General features: G+C 43.4%; 4 protein-coding genes across 5 annotated transcripts; 1 reads left to right on the forward strand and 3 right to left on the reverse strand.

Annotated features, from left to right (window-relative positions):
• Position 1: 1 nt before the first annotated feature.
• On the reverse strand, positions 2-3,278 carry LOC6548681 (alpha-N-acetylgalactosaminidase). Of its 2 annotated transcripts, XM_001975328.3 has the most exons (8): positions 3,054-3,278; positions 1,837-2,066; positions 1,748-1,777; positions 1,478-1,525; positions 1,230-1,407; positions 597-1,168; positions 238-539; positions 2-174 (listed from the first exon to the last, which is right to left on the reverse strand). In XM_001975328.3, exons 2-8 carry the CDS (start codon positions 1,926-1,928, stop codon positions 143-145), a joined length of 1,254 nt encoding a protein of 417 aa, XP_001975364.1. In that variant the 5' UTR covers positions 1,929-2,066; positions 3,054-3,278; the 3' UTR covers positions 2-142. The 2 variants fall into 2 exon arrangements, with proteins under 2 accessions (XP_001975364.1, XP_026836623.1); XM_026980822.1 differs by lacking the exon at positions 3,054-3,278 and having other exon boundaries at positions 1,837-2,357.
• Positions 3,279-3,444: 166 nt separating this feature from the next.
• On the forward strand, positions 3,445-4,900 carry LOC6548680 (nuclear pore glycoprotein p62). Its single transcript, XM_001975327.3, has one exon. The coding sequence runs from the start codon at positions 3,653-3,655 to the stop codon at positions 4,823-4,825; it is 1,173 nt and encodes a 390-aa protein (XP_001975363.1). The 5' UTR covers positions 3,445-3,652; the 3' UTR covers positions 4,826-4,900.
• A 20-nt stretch (positions 4,901-4,920) lies between these two features.
• LOC6548679 (U3 small nucleolar RNA-associated protein 18 homolog) lies at positions 4,921-6,576 on the reverse strand. Its single transcript, XM_026980749.1, has one exon. The coding sequence runs from the start codon at positions 6,474-6,476 to the stop codon at positions 4,956-4,958; it is 1,521 nt and encodes a 506-aa protein (XP_026836550.1). The 5' UTR covers positions 6,477-6,576; the 3' UTR covers positions 4,921-4,955.
• Positions 6,577-6,840: 264 nt separating this feature from the next.
• Positions 6,841-7,692, reverse strand: LOC6548678 (transcription factor E4F1). Its single transcript, XM_001975325.3, has one exon. The coding sequence runs from the start codon at positions 7,618-7,620 to the stop codon at positions 6,841-6,843; it is 780 nt and encodes a 259-aa protein (XP_001975361.1). The 5' UTR covers positions 7,621-7,692.
• Positions 7,693-19,359: the final 11,667 nt, after the last annotated feature.

Genomic DNA, 19,359 nt, shown 5'->3' on the forward strand with positions numbered 1-19,359 from the left:
CTTCGCTTATTACCTGGTATTTATTGTCGGAATTAACGTATTAAACGGATCATCGTTGCAACGTCGATGAGCAATGTGGAAATAGTGTCTGTATAAGAGCATATTCGATTTGATGGCAGCGACTGATTTGCATATCTTGGGGTTACAACGCTGTAAACTTGTAGAAAGTTACGCCTGGGGAAGGGGAAATAAAGTAAGTCAGGGCTACATTGAGTTTAGCAACGGATTGGGACTTACCATTGGGATTGACGCGCGTGATGAACTGACTGTCCGACTGGAAGACGCCCAACTTATTGCTGGCATCGTACAGATCCTGTACATTATATCCCTTGGGATTCCTCAGTCCGAGCTCGTTGACCGTGAAGGGGATGCTGTAGGGAGCGCCATCATCTCGGCGACTGACGAAGGCGACGGCATAGGAGTGGTGTCCGCTCTTCGTTACTGGCGTAATGGGACGTTTCCAGACTTCGATTTGGTTGCGGGACAAAACACGCCGGCCTTGGATGCCCAGCTCATCCTGGTCCACAGCAATGACCGCACTGCAAATAACAATAATTTACCAATAGGTCTATAGAGGTTATCGAAGCTGAACCAACCGATTCTGCAGTATATCCTTGATCTCGGGACGCACTGCAGCCAGATCATTTGACATAATTAGAGGCGCCGCCATAATAGACCAAATGGCCATCTGCAGCTTGCTTTGATCGTAACTCAAGCCGTAGTTTCCCAGCAGTAGCATGTCGGGATCGTTCCAGTGTCCTGGTCCGCCATGTGGCTGGATCCTGTCCTGGTTCTTTGCAAAGTAGTCCATGATCTGCATTAGGGACTCAAGGGAGTCGTCGATGTCGTCCCAGTTGCGCCACAGATTACAGTGCTGCTTAAGTGACTCATAGTCGGGCATTTCTCCAGCATCCTCCTGATACGCGGGCCAACTGCAGGAGTACACCATCGGACGGCCAGTTTCATTCAGCAGGCGTCCAAACTCCGGATAGCCCGTGGCCATGTCACTGATATTGGCATAGCAGCCGTCCAGCTTCACGTAGTCCACATCCCACTCGGCAAAGGTCTGGGCGTCCAGCTTCATGTGCTTGATCACTCCGGGATAACCAGCGCAGGTGTTGGTGCCGTAATCCTGGTACAAGCCAAACTTTAGACCCTGTTTGTGGATCTGAAAACCATTCGTATTATTAGGGCAGCCTGCAGGGCTAGAGTTGTATCTCATAAATTACATGATCGGATAAGGCATTTAGGCCGTTGGGAAAGCGTTTTCTGTCCGCAACCAACTTCTGGGTATCGTTGTCACGATTCTTCTCCAGCCAGCAGTCATCTATGATGACGTACTCGTAGCCAGCATCTGCATATCCTTCGGAAACCAGGAGATCGGCATGCCGTTGGAAAAGCTGTTCACTATAAGGGGAAACGAAAAAGAAGTAGTGCGACACTTAAGGATCTGAGTTGAGTTTGGGTTTGGGTTTACCTGATGCACTCATCTGGATACAGTTTACAGTCGGTAATGCAGCGGAAACTGTAGGTAAAACATAGGTAATCAATAATTACAAGAATCTTTGAATATAACATAGTAATATCAGCAAGGGTTTTATCTAAGCACATGAAAAAGTTCGTGCCAAGCCCTAATTTGTACTAAATATTATAGTAAGCCGCGTGCATTTTCATTCTAAAGGTAAGACGTAATGATAGTTCTTAGTGATCTAATCTATTTGAGAGATACTGGTAAAAGATTACTCACCGCTCCCAGGACATCCAGCCCATAGGTGGCCTGAAATCGAAGGAATTTCAATTTGCTGGAATGGAATCCAATTAAAATCTTGTACTCACTTGAGTGCCAGGCCATTATCGAGGCCCATAGATAGTTGCAGAACCTGCAGCAGGAGGATCCCGCCCAGAAAGACGCCCCACGTTCCGTACATCGCGAGCTATTGGCACCGACTGAATCCTGGCCTTTGGGCACCCAGCGAATTTATATTCTCCAGCGGGCGGCACTCCAGATAACTCCGTTTGCCCGGGGCACCTGAGGAGTTGGAGGCGGGGGAATGGCACCTGAAGAGCTGGCAGAAGGTTAGTGGCTAATTGCTATTGCTGTGGAGTACTCCCATCGACTGATTGGTGTTCGCCGGGTGGCGCAAACAGCGGGCTTTCTCGATTGCAGGAGGAGCCGGAGCCCCTTATCACGCCAAGTTCACAGCGATCACAGGGAGCAAACAGCGAGAATCGAGGAGAGACCGAGAACAGGGGCTTCTGATTCTGATATGCTTTTGTTGTTCAATTCAGGCGCTGTTTGCCACCTAAACTGGCCTACAAAGTTGGGGAAATAGGCGGAAGCATGGTGGACTGGGGCATGGGTCTAGTGATGAGAAATCGTATTCACATGCTTTTATCTTTTGATCAGTAAACTAATTTTAATTATTTGTCTATAATTATTTTAATCTAAACAAGAAAAGTCATGTATACTTAAATACTTATTATATCAGTGTAACTATAATGTTTACTGCCTCTTGATTTTTCTTCAAGATTAGGTTATTCATTTTAGAAAATTTAATGCACAACTAGGTTGAAAATATAAGTTTTCCAAATTATTGTATAGAACTCATAGTTCGGTGCTATCTGTTTCTTATATTGTGATTTATTACTTTGATTACTTTTACTCAAAATTAAATTTATATCTGTATATTAGGAAAGGGAGATGTTTATGTTTTCAATAGGTTTTAACTTGTTTTGTAAAACAATTTTTTCTTTTTTTATTTTAAGGATCCTAACATAGTTTCTATTTGAAAGAGCTCACATTTAAAACCGAGCAATCTATGCTCTGCCTTTTGTACCACAAGTATTTTGTACCTTTGGTACTTTCTTACATTTTTTGGTTGGCAGCTCCGAAGAGAACCTACACGGGTACGCAGAACGTAGCTTCTGATAGGAAGTGCACATGTGTTTGGCTGATTTAGCAAAATGCAATTACTGAACTGAGTGCCGCTGCACTCTGGGCTTGTAATTGAATTCTTTTGACCCAAATGTTACCTTATCGCCTTTCTACTTACAGATAGCGTAAGATGACTAATTAAAGCAGGTGTTTTGTTACTGATTTTGTCCTCTACTTGTTTGTGCGATTGATCGCTGACTCCGTTCTTTTGCAGTTTGTTTCACTAGTATTGCTATTTAAGTTGCGCGGATACCTATTGCTATGTACATACGACTAAAATTGGAACTAAAACATGCCACACGACCAGTGTTGCTTGCCGAATTGGCCAGTTAGCTTAAAAACAGCGACCACATGTTTAAGGTGTAAATGGGTGTTTGTTTAGTTTAACATTTTGGAACTACATCGATTTCTTGAAAATGTTAGTAAAATCGCAATGTGTTAGATGTATGTAGATGATTTTTTATATCGTCGTCTGTGTCAAAAAATTACATATAGATTCTTATTTAAAATATATTTCAAATTTAATTTACGCGCTCAATTCTTTATGCTACTGATGGTTTTGGCGTGAAAATAGCTAAGTTGAGCTCAAAATTAGTTGCTTTCCAACACCGACAGCAGCTCCAAACTGCAAGGCAGGGTCACACTGGTTGTTTTTGGCGTGTTATGTTCGTTTGATTGGATTTGTATTTTTAACTTCGATTCGGCTAAACTTTAAGCATGGTATTCCAATTGCCCACAACAACCGCCGCTCCGATCGGAGGTGCATCATCCTTTTCCTTCGGCCTCAGCACGGGAGCACCAGCCGCAGCTCCAGGAGCAGCAGCCACGGTTCCCGCCACAAAACCCACATTCTCGTTCGGACCACCGGCATCTTCTGCTTGTATTGGTGGCGGAGATGCAGACAACAGCAAGACGCAGGCTCCACCGGCCTTTGGATTTGGTCTGGCGTCCGCCACAGCATCAGCTCCCCTCTCGTTGGGCACTCAAGCCGCAAATCCAGTGTCCACCACTTCTGCGACAGCGATTGGAACCTCTGCTGCTCCTCCCGCCTTCGGAGGCTTTATGGCTCAACCGACGGCATCAGTGGTGCCCACCTTAGCCGCCAGTACACCAAACACCGCAGCTAGCACAACTGGACTGCTGGGCGGGACAGGATTGGGAGCACCCAAGAGCACTGCAGCTGCTCCCACAACTCTGACAGCAGCTCCGGCGGCCATAGCTCCCACCCTGGGAGCTGCACCTGCCCCAACCTTAAGTACTGGCGGTGCTTTTGCCAATCTCACTACTGAAACCAAGACCACAGACTCATCGGCGGTTTCCACGGCCTCCCAGTTGTCCTACCACCAACTGGAGGAGCATATCAACAAGTGGACTCTGGAGTTCGAAGAACAGGAAAAGGTATTTACCGAGCAGGCCACTCAGATCAACGCCTGGGACAAGCTGCTCATCAGCAACAGCCAGAAGATCGTGGAGCTCAACGATGCCGTGGAAAAGGTGAAAACCGATCAGCAAGTCCTTGACCAGGAGCTGGAGTTTATAGCCACCCAGCAAAAAGAGCTTGAGGACAGCCTGGCGCCGCTTGAGAAGGAGTTCGTCAATCTACCGAGGGTGGACATGGAACGCAGCCAAACCTACCTGATGGTGGAGAATCTGGACACGCAGCTGAAACAGATGTCCGAGGACCTGAAGGAGATCATTGACAACTTGAACGAGGCCAACAAGGGCCAGGACACTACTGATCCCATCATCCAGATCGGAAAAATCCTTAATGCCCATATGAGTTCGTTGCAGTGGATCGAATCGCAGTCGACGAACATCTGCAAGAAGCTGGACGACATTGGCAAGATTCAAGACTCCCAGAAACGCGATATCTTCCGAGCTCCCTTCTAAAGATTAGTCCCTTAAATTTGTTAACTTAAATAAAGGTTCCATTGTAACTACTTAAATAATACTTGCAGCATATCATTGCGATATTCGTTTTTTATATAAGAATTTATTATAAACATCATACCGCCTTCAATCAATATCCCTTGAAGTACTTAAGCCTAAAGAGCGGCACCTGCTTGCCCTTAGTAGTACAGGCCAGGAAGCTGCTGTGCGGCGAAAAGGCCATGGAGGTCACAGAGCCAACTTTCTCGTTCTGCTCCGGGAAATTAGAGTACACCGTCGCGCTGGGGAAATGGGCCAGTTTAACAGCATTCGGTGCCTCACTGGAGCACATCGCCAGCAGCTCAGATGAGTGATTGAACTGCAGATCCGTGATGGCAGTCCGCAGGTTCATGAAGCGCTTCTCGGGTTGTGGGGTCTTCGATGCGAACACACTCTCGTAGTCGTAGATGTTGACCACGCCCTCTTGGCTGCCTGTGGCTAGAAGGCGTTGGTTGGGAGACAGTTGGATGGACTCTCCATATATACAGCCGTCGTCCATAAAGCTGTGCTCGATGAGGTTCTGGCGCAGATTGAGCACAGTAACATTGCTTGTGGAACCGCAGACGAGGATCCTCTTGGAGTCCCCAGACCAAGCGAATCTCTTCACTTTGCCCTCCTGCTTGAAGCTGTGCAACAGCTCATTTGTTTTGGCCGTGAGCAAGTGAATGGCTCCAAACTTGCCAGCAGTGACGATAAATTGTCCACATGGAGAAACCTCAAAGCGGTGCATAAACGGTATATCGCCCGGCAGCGTACGCTTGGATTCCTTGGCCTCCAACAAGTCGTATGAGTAGTAGAATCGTTTTATGGAACCAAAGTACGCCTTTGTGCCGCAGGGAGCAATCCGGGTGCAGGCCAGTGGGAACTTCTTGAAGCGCATATTGTGCAACTTCTCGTTCTTTTGCCCGTCCACAGCGTAGATGGTGGCTAGGCCGTTCATGCCCGCCACTAGAGCAGCAGTACTGGTTGGATGGAACTGAATGCTGGTGGCATTACCCTCGGAATATGTGGCTCTGTTCAGGTCTTTGACCCGTTTGAAGTTTAGAGTCTTCTGGGGCAGATCACTGCTCCGGGCTTTGCGGTCGATGAAGCCTACTGTCTGCAGCAGCTCTTCGTCGGAGGATGCGTCCTCGTCGTCCTCGTTTTTCGCCTTCTTTTCCGCCCACTTGGGTTGGTTAAGCGTGCGCTGGAATCGTGCCGTAAGGTACTCCTTGTACGATTTATCCTTGCGCAGGTGGTTCAGTGGACCCGTGTGCTTTGTGGCCTTTTTGACATCGCCCACCTGCAGATCCTCGTCATCGGAATCCGACCAGGCGGCTTTCCGCTTGTCTCCTGGCTTTGACTGGCCGGGATTTGCCTCCTGCTCGTCCTCGTCGTCGTTGGGCAACTTCAGCCCCACGGACTTGGCTAGATTAGTTAGCAGTCGCTGTCTGTCGCCAAAGAGCACCTTTTCCATTGGCACCTCCACATAGTTGAGCTCCTTGGCCTGCGAGGCCTTTGGAATATAGCGTTTCCTTTGGATCTTTGCCGGTTTTTCTTCTGCCTGCTCGCCGTACAGCGCCTTCAGACTCTGCAGCTCCTCCAATCCATCGCTGGACTCGTCTGAACTCATTTTGGTCGCTGAAAATGCCCGAAAACTCGTTTATTTACGAACTTTCCTGTGGACTGCACAAAAATTTTACACGTGCAGCTGGGCGGGAAATCCACTAACGCTTTAAAACAAAAATACCACGACACGGAGGATGTATCGATAAGTGTGGCCACATCGATAGCAGATCTGAACAGATATCGGTGTGATGGGCGCCATAACTTGAATTTGTGAAAAATAATATATTTCAACAATTATTATTTGGCAATAGGTAAGCAACTTAAATGATTGTAAACTAACGTTGTTTTCTTGTAAAAAAATATATATTTTGTTAAAAGTTAACTTTATAGATTTGTAGAATCAATGTTTACAACTTTGTTTGAAAATGTTAATTAGCTTCCTCACTTTCAGGCTCTCGCTTCCTTTTGTATTTCGCCGGTACCTGGCAAGTCTTCAAATGACGGTTTAGGAAACCCTCATATTTGTACTTTCTGCCACAGCGATCACAGCTCAACTCGGCTTTTCTCTTGACACACAGCTTCTTCTCCGCCTCCTGGGCCTTCAGCCTGTGGACACAGTCGTCGCAGGCGTATCGACGGGTCACTTGGCCAGGCCTAAAGCAGGCCAAGAACGCCTTGCGACAGAAGAGGCAATCGAAGAGCTTGGTGATGGTGTACGCCCCTTCGTAGGACTCATCCTTGGACTCCCGCGGCTTCAGATGGCTCTCCAAATGCGTGCGATACTCCAGCTCCGTCTCGAACTTTACATGGCAGGATCCGCAGGTGCGATTCATTGAAGGGCTTCCGTGCAGGAGCCTGTGGCTGATCAGCGATGCCACCGAGGAGAAGGTTCCCTTACAAATGCTGCATTGCAGCTGGGGCACGACCGGGCCATTCTTCATCATCCACGCAAAGCGTTTTTCGCAGGCCCCCAGATGAACCTTGTAGGCCCCGCCCGTGCGAATTCCATTGCAGCAAAACGGACAGTGGAAGAGCATAGTGTTGGCCTCCGGAAAAACTTCTGGCTTGCGCTCCACCAGGGCCTCCTTAATCCTCGGCTCCAAGCAGGGGGTTACGTACACCTTGGTCACAACGCCATTCTCCTCCTGCACCGATAGCAGAGTGCCTGGCTCCAGGTCCTCGGAAATCCAGTCGCTAGCACTTGTCATGATGCTTTGTGGGGTCTTGGAGGTGCTTGTGTTTCGCCAGGAAGACGGGTACGTAGAAAGTGAGAAAGTCGCCTGTCATTGTCATTGACAGATGGAAAGTAATGGTCGCTACCCGATACCCGGAAACTGTCAGGGATGGCAAAGAAAGAAAGCTGCTATGCGAAAAGTATGCTTCAAAAATTTTAACTTTTTGAATTTATGTAGGAAATCAAAATTCGAATTCCAACGCTTTTCCCCGCCAATAATTAGCTGTTTCAAATGGATAACGAGTGCTTGCCCGTTGTGTCTTCAACTTTATCGGGGAAAATTTTTCTTCACATGCTTATGGACACAACCTATGAAGTTTTAACCAATTAGGTAAACCAAAACCAAATTTCAGTGACCAAAAATAAAACAAATGCCAGCCATTCTATTAGCAGCTGGAACTCCACATTATATCATATGGACAATACTCAATACATTTTCTGTTCGTTCTAACGATGGTTAGTAATATTTGAATCATTTCTTGAAGAACATATATCAATATCCATAAAACTGGTTATTTAGCTTAGAGACGGTCTCGGCCACTTTGAACTCTAAAATGCAGGAACATGTCTTTCGAGTGCCCGTAATCCCCGCCCAACTTCTGCCATTGTGGTAAGCTCCGGATCCCTGCTTTATGACACGCGTAATGCGAGTCAAAATATGCAATTAAACAAAAACTTCTTGACTGGAAAAATATTTGCATAACTTGGGCAAACAAATGTCGGAGCACGTCGTCCTCGTCACCAGTCGACAATGCTGAGTTGTTGTTGAACTTGTCATTACACACGCACAACCAGGGGAGCACCAGTCATCCAGCCACCCAGCCACCCAACCACCCAACCACCCAACCACCCACTAATTTACCCATCCACTGGGGGTGGTGCTCTCGCCAAAGTGTGGATTAATAGCTGGGGCGGTGCTGCTGCCAGAAATCAGCGCTCGTAAAATTTACGTAAAATTCATTAAGCGCAACAAAAGACGCTGGCTGGTAGGAGGAAAGCAGACCAGGTTGGGCGAAAAATGGGGGCGGCTGCAATCGCTTAGAGACAAAGCCCTGCATAGTTGATAAGGCGCGTCCTTCGCGGGGGGAGGAGGTGGGTGGAGCAGGGGCTGTTTAGTTGGCTGCCCGGGTGGCTTGGCATTTGTGGTGCCCTCGAGTGTCGCCTGCCAAGTCAGGCGTCAAGCCGCACCGAGAGTAACCAATTTTTGTCATATCAAAGGGTCCAGCATTATTGTTGCGCCATCAAGGCGGCGCTACACTAGCAAATAATTTTCTATAAATATTAAACATAATTTTCATTAGTTTTAAACAGCTTGCTGGGCGAATATTCTAAAATGGCAATTGTTTGTACCTCACAAGATTGGCAAATTAAAATATTCGACCAAGACGTACTATGAATCTCTTTCTATTCAAAGGCGCTTAGACCTGTTGATTTGAGATTATTAGAATATGGGAAGTTCAAAATAAACTTTCTATTCTTTAGAAAAATGTTTCCAAGGATTAAAGTTTGTCTGAGAATAGACGCATTTTTTAGGAGTGTTCCCCGCCCATTCTCCGTCTATTTTCAATATCCTTGAGCTCTTGTGCAGCGAGGCGCTGCGATTCAGAGCTCCTTAAGTGGCCCGACATTGTGGCAGATCCTTTGCAGTCGCACTCCCAGCTCCCAACTCCTAGTTCTCAACTCCCGGCTGCCAGATTGCCGCATTCCGCGCCCCGCATCCCGCATCCCGCGTTCCTCCTGCCGACTGACAGATTAGCGTGTTGACATTAAGTTTGTCCTTTGGCAGTGTAGGCTAACATATGGCCTTTAGTTGGCTTTAAGTATCGAGCGCATTCAGCTCCAGCTGCACATGCAAATGCTGATGGAGCCACGCATAACAGCATGTTGCGGTCGTTCCTGGTGGGCGTGGCTCCCGGTCGTCCGCCTCCCTGATCCCCTGCTCCCCTTGCTCCTGCCTTCTATGTGCTATCTTCCAAATGCCGGATGATGGCTCTTGTGGCATGTAATGAGTTTTCCATTGCCCCGCACACGGTGCATCAGGTTTCCTGCACCTACATCACCGCTGATTTGTGCGGTTGATAATTGGGCGCGCGGTAATGTTGGTAATTACCGTCTTTCTGTCCACCGATATCGGGATATTGACGGCCATTGTCAAGGGCGCGTTTTATTTGCGGGACGAAATCCTTTACAACGATACGCTTGGCAAAGCGAATTAAGCCAAATGGGAAATCTGGCTACACAAAAAGTCGTAATACTTTATTGGAAACATTCGAAAAATTAGTTAGCAATGGATATTGGATATAAAATTTCGAATAGCTTTAATTGGGTAGAATATTTGTATGAGATTGTTTTTGTAATTTATAGTAGTAACTAAAGAACATTTATCAAAAGAATATCAAAGAATATCAAAATGAAAATAAAACTTTAAAATTTTTAAAAAGTGTGGGAGTGAGAGTTTTGTGCGATTTGTGGGCGTTAGTATGTGCGGCAACATCATAACATCAAAAAAATAACAAAAAAAATTTTTTTTCTAAACTTGAATGCAGGTTTTTAGAGAATTGCGCCACAAACATTTAGAGGTATGCCACTTGAAAATCCGATTAAGATAAGTTGAGTTATGGAGTTTAGAAGTTCAGCCTTGGGACATTTCTTAGTTTTTTGGATTTCTGCAACATCTAACATCAAAAAAATTACAAAAAAATTTTGAAAAAATAAATTTTTAAATTTGAATGCAGGTTTTTAGAGAATTGCTCCAGAAACATTTAGAGGTATGCCACTTGAAAATCCGATTAAGATAAGTTGAGTTATGCAGTTTAGAAGTTCAGCCTTGGGACATTTCTTAGTTTTTTGGATTTCTGCAACATCTAACATCAAAAAAATTACAAAAAAATGTTGAAAAAATAAATTTTTAAATTTGAATGCAGATTTTTAGAGAGTTGCGCCACAAGCATTTAGAGGTATGCCACTTGAAAATCCGATTAAGATAAGTTGAGTTATGGAGTTTAGAAGTTCAGCCTTGGGACATTTCTTAGTTTTTTGGATTTCTGCAACATCTAACATCAAAAAAATTACAAAAAAATTTTGAAAAAATAAATTTTTAAATTTGAATGCAGGTTTTTAGAGAATTGCTCCAGAAACATTTAGAGGTATGCCACTTGAAAATCCGATTAAGATAAGTTGAGTTATGCAGTTTAGAAGTTCAGCCTTGGGACATTTCTTAGTTTTTTGGATTTCTGCAACATCTAACATCAAAAAAATTACAAAAAAATGTTGAAAAAATAAATTTTTAAATTTGAATGCAGATTTTTAGAGAGTTGCGCCACAAGCATTTAGAGGTATGCCACTTGAAAATCCGATTAAGATAAGTTGAGTTATGGAGTTTAGAAGTTCAGCCTTGGGACATTTCTTAGTTTTTTGGATTTCTGCAACATCTAACATCAAAAAAATTACAAAAAAATTTTGAAAAAAAAAATTTTTTAATTTGAATGCAGGTTTTTAGAGAATTGCTCCAGAAACATTTAGAGGTATGCCACTTGAAAATCCGATTAAGATAAGTTGAGTTATGGAGTTTGGAAGTTCAGCCTTGGGACATTTCTTAGTTTTTTGGATTTCTGCAACATCTAACATCAAAAAAATTACAAAAAAATTTTGAAAAAATAAATTTTTAAATTTGAATGCAGGTTTTTAGAGAATTGCTCCAGAAACATTTAGAGGTATGCCACTTGAAAATCCGATTAAGATAAGTTGAGTTATGGAGTTTAGAAGTTCAGCCTTGGGACATTTCTTAGTTTTTTTGAATTTCTGCAACATCTAACATCAAAAAAATTACAAAAAAATTTTGAAAAAATAAATTTTTAAATTTGAATGCAGATTTTTAGAGAGTTGCGCCAGAAACATTTAGAGACATGCCACTTCAAAATCCGATTAAGATAAGTTGAGTTATGGAGTTTAGAAGTTCAGCCTTGGGACATTTCTTAGTTTTTTTTTGAATTTCTGCAACATCTAACATCAAAAAAATTACAAAAAAATGTTGAAAAAATAAATTTTTAAATTTGAATGCAGATTTTTAGAGAGTTGCGCCACAAGCATTTAGAGGTATGCCACTTGAAAATCCGATTAAGATAAGTTGAGTTATGGAGTTTAGAAGTTCAGCCTTGGGACATTTCTTAGTTTTTTGGATTTCTGCAACATCTAACATCAAAAAAATTACAAAAAAATTTTGAAAAAATAAATTTTTAAATTTGAATGCAGATTTTTAGAGAGTTGCGCCACAAGCATTTAGAGGTATGCCACTTGAAAATCCGATTAAGATAAGTTGAGTTATGGAGTTTAGAAGTTCAGCCTTGGGACATTTCTTAGTTTTTTGGATTTCTGCAACATCTAACATCAAAAAAATTACAAAAAAATTTTGAAAAAATAAATTTTTAAATTTGAATGCAGGTTTTTAGAGAATTGCTCCAGAAACATTTAGAGGTATGCCACTTGAAAATCCGATTAAGATAAGTTGAGTTATGGAGTTTAGAAGTTCAGCCTTGGGACATTTCTTAGTTTTTTTGATTTCTGCAACATCTAACATCAAAAAAATTACAAAAAAATTTTGAAAAAATAAATTTTTAAATTTGAATGCAGATTTTTAGAGAGTTGCGCCAGAAACATTTAGAGACATGCCACTTCAAAATCCGATTAAGATAAGTTGAGTTATGGAGTTTAGAAGTTCAGCCTTGGGACATTTCTTAGTTTTTTTGAATTTCTGCAACATCTAACATCAAAAAAATTACAAAAAAATTTAAAAAAAAATAAATTTCTAAATTTGAATGCAGTCTTATAGAGAATTGCTCCAGAAACATTTAGAGGTATACCACTTCAAAATCCGATTAAGATATGTTGAATTATGGAGTTGAAGTATGGAGCCTTGGGACGCTTTGTGGGCGTTAGAGTGGGCGTGGCAAAAAGTTTTTTGGCAAATCTATATAAATTTAGAAAATATATAAAAAAAAGAAAAAATATCCCAACATTTTTCAAAAGTGTGGGCGTGACAGTTTTGTGCGGTTTGTGGGCGTTAGAGTGGGCGTGCTAACATTTGGCAACAAACTTGCGCTGCGTCTATGTTTCTGGAAGCTGCATGCTTAGTCTCAACATTCTAGCTTTTGTAGTTCCTGAGATCGAGGCGTTCATACGGTCAGAGGGAAGGACAGACGAACATGGCCAGATCGACTCGGCTATTAATCCTGTTCAAGAATCTATATACTTTATATGGTTGGAAACGTTTCATTCTACATACTTTTCAACGAATCTAGTATAACTTTTTACTCTACGAGTAACGCGTATAAAAATGTTGGGCTCTTGACTTTAAAGAAGTAGTATACTTTTAAAATGAAACCCCACATCTATGATAAGTGTTAGTTACCTTTTTCAATACAAGTGTCTGGATGAAATGGAAATTTCGGGGAAAAACTATCGAAAGCTAGACGAAAAAAACGCTGGCGGCTTAACGCTTTCATGTCGACCATAAAATAGCAGACGCATAAAAAATTAATAAGCGGTCGTCAGTCGACGAGGACGACGCATTGCCGTTCTTCTTGTCCGTGGCATAAAAAACCCTTGTGTCCTGCAAACGCCCCTCAATCCTTGCCCCCGCCCCCCATCCTCTTCCCCCAACCCCTATTGTCCACTGTGGCAGACATCATTAATGCATAATTCAAGCGTTTGGCAGTTTTGTGCTCGATGCTTTCAATATTCAATTTGAATGCCGCCCAAAGCGATTCGAAGCGGTTTTGTGTCTGCAGCATTGTTGTCCCTATTGGTTGTTGTTTTCTGCCCCATTTTGTTTTCGTCTTCGCTTTCATGCTCGCTTATTTACTTGACCGCCCCCCAATTTCCACGCCCAGTTTTCCGCTTTTCCATCAGCGTATACTACCTGCTGCATTATTCAGACGCCTCGACTCGGAATCGAACAAAATGCATGGTAAACAATTTCCATTGGCAAAGGGGCGGGGGTCGAAGGGGGCGGAGACAATGGCCGCTTAGTCTCGTCATCTTGCTGTTGTTTTTCCAACCGGCTTTTCCCCATTTTCCCGTCACCATCAAGCAGGCCCTACAGCAACTGGCAAAGAATTGGAATAGGAATTTATTGAACTCAAAACAAAAGGATATAAAAAGTGCATTACAATTCACTAATTTCCACGTTTATTTTGTAATTGCAAATATCAATAGAAATCAAAAGAAATTGGCATCAAATGTCTATTTCATTTAAAATGGATAATGTTTTATATTTATTCAAGAAAACCAATGGCCATATTGTTTTTATTTGTCCATAACTATTCAATTTTATCGTTAAATAAATAAAAACCAGTGGTTTTAAGATTAAAAGTAAATATTAACGTTCAAATAATGTATAGAACTTAATCGGACATTGTTCCAGGATTAAAAAGCAAGGAAACTACATGCACGGCTTCAGTGCTATTATCTTGGCCGCTGCTGTGTGTCCTGCATGCGTTAGTTGTTTATTAAATATAAATGATTGTCACTTGCGGCATGTTGCTGCCGTGTCCCATTCGAAGTAAAGCGAAATGTTGATGGCGATGATTGCTCGAATTTCATTTGGCCAGAACATGACTGCAGGACATCGAAGTCCTTATTGCGATTCCATGCTTGAACTGCAATTGCTGGCGATTTCCCTCCCCAGCTCCGCCCTCGACATGCGACCACATGTAAGGCACTTTTCTTTTAGGCGGGCGCCGCTTTGACAAGTCATGCAATTGATATGGATACTGGCCATTTGCTCGTCATAAATGTGGATTGTCACGACGGCATCCCGTCATCGAAGTGGAGTTCCGACACTCCCCAGATCCACCGCTGTGCAATCATCGTCAATCGCCCGATATTGACCACAAAATGCCATTAAAAAATAATTACGCATTTTAATTGGCATTTAGTTGGGCAAAAAATTAAGTGCGTTCAACATTAAATGTGATTACACCCGTTGCACATAGAAAAAAAAGAGAAACCAGTCGAGGGGCTCAGCGAGTTGAGCAATTAACTTTCAATCGGATTGATATGCTGATGATATGGAGTGCTACGAAATCTTGCGAGATTTTAAGAGGTTTATGTTGTAACTTGAAAATTGTGTTTGAATTTAGATACAATTCATATGTGGGCTGTGTGTAACTTTTAGCGATTTGCTTAGTTCTTATTTGTCTGCACTTTACATCATGTTAAAAATCTTTTTTGTTAAAATAAAATAACATTACATTAAAATAAAAACCAATTACTGAATACTGCAATTTTAATCGAGATAAATAATAAAGTGGTTTTATTTGCAAAACGATTAGGTTTTTCATTTCCTATTTTCTTAAAAAGGGTATTCTGCAAACAATTTTTTTTCGCTGATTACATTAACGCTTTTTTTCGAAGCTGGATGAAAATAATTTGAGCCTGCATGTGTCACCTGATGCATATCGAAGTACTTGATTGCAGTTGGCACTTAAAAATCAATTAACAGCGGCTGCGGCACAAATAATTCCAAATGGCCAGGCTTCAAAATGGACAGCTTTTCAATTGCGTTAGTGAAAAAAGACTGGTAATCGTACATTTTTACCGGAAAAACTTTGCATAACTTGTGTTATACATTTACGAGTATGCGGCAGCTTTGGGGCACCTCAAATGGTGTGGCAACATGGCAGGATCCGCCCGGATTTTCCACCTTGCCAACAATTGCGTGCTCAACCCACCGAACCGCAAATACTCCACCACTCCACCACTCCGACCGGAGAACAACACTAATTGCGGTATTAAAATAAACTACAATTGCAAATGGCGCATTTTATTTGAAGGCAGCAGGAGGGGAAGGTCCTTGCTGGCCACAGTCGGTGGTTATTATTTGCTGCAGTGGCTGCATTTGCTGCATTTCTGCATTTGCTGCTGTTTGTGCTTGCCATTTGCATTGTTGCCATTTCCGCTGGCTGGCGCATTTTTCTATGTAATTGTGGTTCCGTAATGTGTGACAATTAAGTCCAGTTCGTGGAAATCTGTGGGCCGAAAAGCGAAGATGGCGAAGAGAGCGAAGATGGCCAAAAATTCAGCTCTACAGTGGGCGCTTCACCCCATGGAAGTGACTCTTTTCATAGGCCTTTCGTATGCCATAATCATATTTAAGGGTTTCCTGGAACATTCGTGCGACTGCAACCTCAATTGCAATTGCAATTGCTGTTGAACAGTTGGTTAGCTGGACTCGTCCGCCACTTTTCCGCCATCTGCCATCGTCCAACGTCCATCGTCCATCGTCCATTGCTACCAGCGCTCCTCTGTTTGGTTGAAAACCACAAATTAAGCAGAGAAATCCTTGCCGTGCATGCCAGCGATGGCGCCCAGGGAAATTCCAACAAAATCTGAAACATTTGCTGTAGACCATGGATTACCCACTAAAAATAACAGTGACGCTTTCCAACTTTCAATTTAGCTTTATTCACTGACAGTGTTTCAACAAGGTGCACCCACTTTAACCTTTGCATTTTCCCGTATCGAAGCTAGTTACCCCAGACTAAATATATATTATATGGTTCTCTGTCCGTAATACAAACTTCCCGAGTCTCCGGAGCAGGCGAACTGCGTGGGGTTCCAGAAACATATGTAAAAATCCGAAGAACCACAATACTCTTTTCTGGTGCGAAGGACATTTCGTGCAGAGTGGTGGACATAATAGAAGATTTGGCTATCTGACCCCAGCCAGTTAAAGTGATCTGCGAAAAGAAGCCTGTAAAGAAGGAATGTCTTGTTAAAACCCATTAAAAATGCAATACTTAATCGGTTGCAGTTGCAAGTAATATTTATTAAATTGAAAGCTCGAATGCTCAACGAGTGCACTTACAGCTGAATTTACAAATAAAACGAAAAGATCGCGATTTCTGAAGAACTAGCATAAGAAACATTATCTTGATGAGGCGTTTTTTTTAAACAAAACAAAAGTTGATTAAAGTGAATAATATGAATAATAAACAGATAAGTGAGTAACGAAATGTTATTAGATAATTGTTAACAATATATGGACTCTAAGCCTTATATTTTCTTTTTAAAAGCAGCATTAAAATGGGCATGCCCTTAAGCTGACAAATGAATGGGTATTAAAAAAATACAAACGCAGGCGAGCGCCCACAAACATGCAACATCCCGACCGCAATGTATTACGAGGGGCGTGGCAGGTCTGGGCAGCCAGATAAATGCCCGTTGCCGCTGCTGTTGCTGTTGCTGTTGCTGCCATTGTCGTTGCCATGTTGCCACGTTGCATGCAAACAAGTGCAGCACACACACAGGCAACACAAAGACACGGACGCTGACACGCTGGTGCCCGCACGTCAGCGCTCGTGCGTTTATTTGCCGTTTCCGCTTCCGTCTGTCGTCGTGGCCGTCATCGCTGCTGCTTCAGAATCCGCAGCCCCGACCCTCCCCCCACTGGCCCCCAGAGCCGCCCATTCCATTGCGGTCAATTGCAGAGCTCAGATTGCGCGTTAATAAGTTGCTTTTGCACTGCTGTTGCAACTGACGCTGCTGTTGCTGTTGCTGTTGTCACTGCCGCAAGGACTTTGCATGTAATGCACTTGGAAGTATCACGGTTTCCGTAATTTCCATAGGTCCCATTCAGCCATTTCCAGAATGGCAACATAGTCAACTAGTCAACGCAGCTCCTATCGCCATCTGCAACATGTTGCTGCTACAGAGTGGCAACTGCAACTGCAACAGCAACAGCAAGGCCATGAGTCGATAGCATCGGCAAAGTAGCAACACAAAGTTGTTGTCCCCGTCCGCCGGGCAACAGAGTCTCGTGTCTCCACTCGACTTGGCTTGAAGTTTTTATGTGCCCGTCCAGAAACTAATAACCGTAATGCTTAACGTTTATTGAAAAAAGGTGGCCAGGTGGGGTGTGACACTCTGACTTGGCCAGAACCATGCTTCACAACACATACCGCTATATATATATGCCACTGCTGCAGTTGGACAGTTCATAAATATTTCCAGCAGCTCCACGGATGCAACTTTTTGGCGTCGCATTTAATGAAGCAGCCACTGGCTTGACCAATTCCCTGTCCTTATGGCCAAGGAAATCAAGAGTTTTCCCAAGCAAAAGTTTCCCTCCGACAGTCTGGCACTTTTCCTTTCGCCGCTGGAGAATAGAGGTTTCTAAGTTGGAAAACACTTGTGCTCATCAGATAAGATGAATAAGATTTAGTTCAATAAAACTTGGAGTAAACAGTATTTGTTACATTTTCCAAATTAATATAATTTATAAAACAGATTAAGGATTTTATGTGGAAATTTTAAAATTTCCCTTCAATTTTTTCATAAACTTATCCAACCTTTTCTTAGATCATTTTGCGCGCAGTGCAGTAGGAAGATGTTTATGGTCATCTACAAATGCTGGCCATATATTATGCACGGGCCGAAATGAAAATGATCAACAAATGATTGACATCAGAGCTGCCCCAAACTTGGCCAGGCCCTCCCACAATTTCCCACCGCCCGCAGAGGAAGTTGCGTTTTCCGGGGGCAGAACTTTGGCAAAGTGAAAAACTTGCTGTCAGCATTAGATAAGCGCCACAAGTTAATAGACTTGTAAAACACACACACTTCTCTCCAGTGTTGACCCCTCAAAAAAACCTTGGCTACAGCGGGGTGGCATTCAAGCCGAAAGAGGAATTTTATTTATTTGTTTGTCGTTGGCATGTGGCGCGTGTTCCGTTTGGTTTTGGTTCCACCCCCGGTCCACTGTATAAAAAATAGTGATATAAATAAAAATGTTATATACGCCCACTCCTGCGAAAGGGGGCGGGCCCGTCGGCAGTCGACTGGCGGGCGGCTTATCAGCCAACTAACAATTTAGGTTGTCAACTCGAAGGGCAGCCGGAGATGTTTATCGTGGGCGTGGTGGTGCAAAACTTTTCTGTTTAACTAGACTCTTGCTTAATTTGAGCGTCTGCGGCTTGCCCTGCTGTCCCTAGCCCCTTTTGTTTGATCTCTGACCGGGTCAAAGTTTAGCTCATCAACAAATGATCCATGGATGTTGCTGATGCTGCTGCTGCTGCTGCGGGGGGCGGAGTGATTGACAGCCCACTTCCGTTTCCTCCGGCGGCGGCCGTCGAGTGTATGTGTGTGTGCTTATCAACTGTAGTAACTTTCCAAGTCGATTTCAATTAATCAATTGTCAAAATACTTGACAGCTGAATTTATAACTCATTTGGAGCAGCAGTCCCAAGTGGAGGGGAAACGGGCGACAGCAGGATGTTGCTGCGGCTGCTGCTCCTGCTGTTGCTGCTTGTGTGTTGCACAGTGTAAACTGCGAAGACTAGACAACAAAGCTGGCAACACAGGTCCAAATCGCCATGACAAGTGTAAAATGCAATCACAGAGGCGTGGCATCTTCATATACTCGATGCCTGTGCGGTGTTGCCTCCACGAATGTTGCCACCGTTGTTGCCGCTCCTGCTACCGTTGACATTGCCATGTCATCACTCTCGCTCAGACAGTCAGTCAAGTTGGAGGCACTTCGCCAGGCGCCCCTATCCGCATCCATGCTCACCCGGGGCTTATGCTCTGTTATTTACAATAGCGCATTTTTACACATATTTTTTCAAAGTCAACAACATGATTTTCACAGACTACGCTGCGCGACGTGTGCATAAAACCCAAACACAGCAGCAACAGGGAAACAACATTTACATTT

Source organism: Drosophila erecta, unplaced genomic scaffold, assembly GCF_003286155.1.
Source record: "Drosophila erecta strain 14021-0224.00,06,07 unplaced genomic scaffold, DereRS2 tig00000092-arrow-pilon, whole genome shotgun sequence".
Taxonomy (NCBI): Eukaryota; Metazoa; Arthropoda; class Insecta; order Diptera; family Drosophilidae; genus Drosophila; species Drosophila erecta.

Bases quoted from the DNA above. Each gene is read 5' to 3' on its own strand.
- LOC6548679 (XM_026980749.1), bottom strand. From the start codon at position 6,476: ATGAGTTCAGACGAGTCCAGCGATGGATTGGAGGAGCTGCAGAGTCTG.
- LOC6548678 (XM_001975325.3), bottom strand. From the start codon at position 7,620: ATGACAAGTGCTAGCGACTGGATTTCCGAGGACCTGGAGCCAGGCACT.
- LOC6548681 (XM_001975328.3), bottom strand. From the start codon at position 1,928: ATGTACGGAACGTGGGGCGTCTTTCTGGGCGGGATCCTCCTGCTGCAG. The intron at 1,169-1,229 runs GTAATTTATGAG...AATGGTTTTCAG, and splicing joins TAAATGCCTTATCCGATCAT to ATCCACAAACAGGGTCTAAA. The intron at 175-237 runs GTAAGTCCCAAT...CCCCTTCCCCAG, and splicing joins CACGCGCGTCAATCCCAATG to GCGTAACTTTCTACAAGTTT.
- LOC6548680 (XM_001975327.3), top strand. From the start codon at position 3,653: ATGGTATTCCAATTGCCCACAACAACCGCCGCTCCGATCGGAGGTGCA.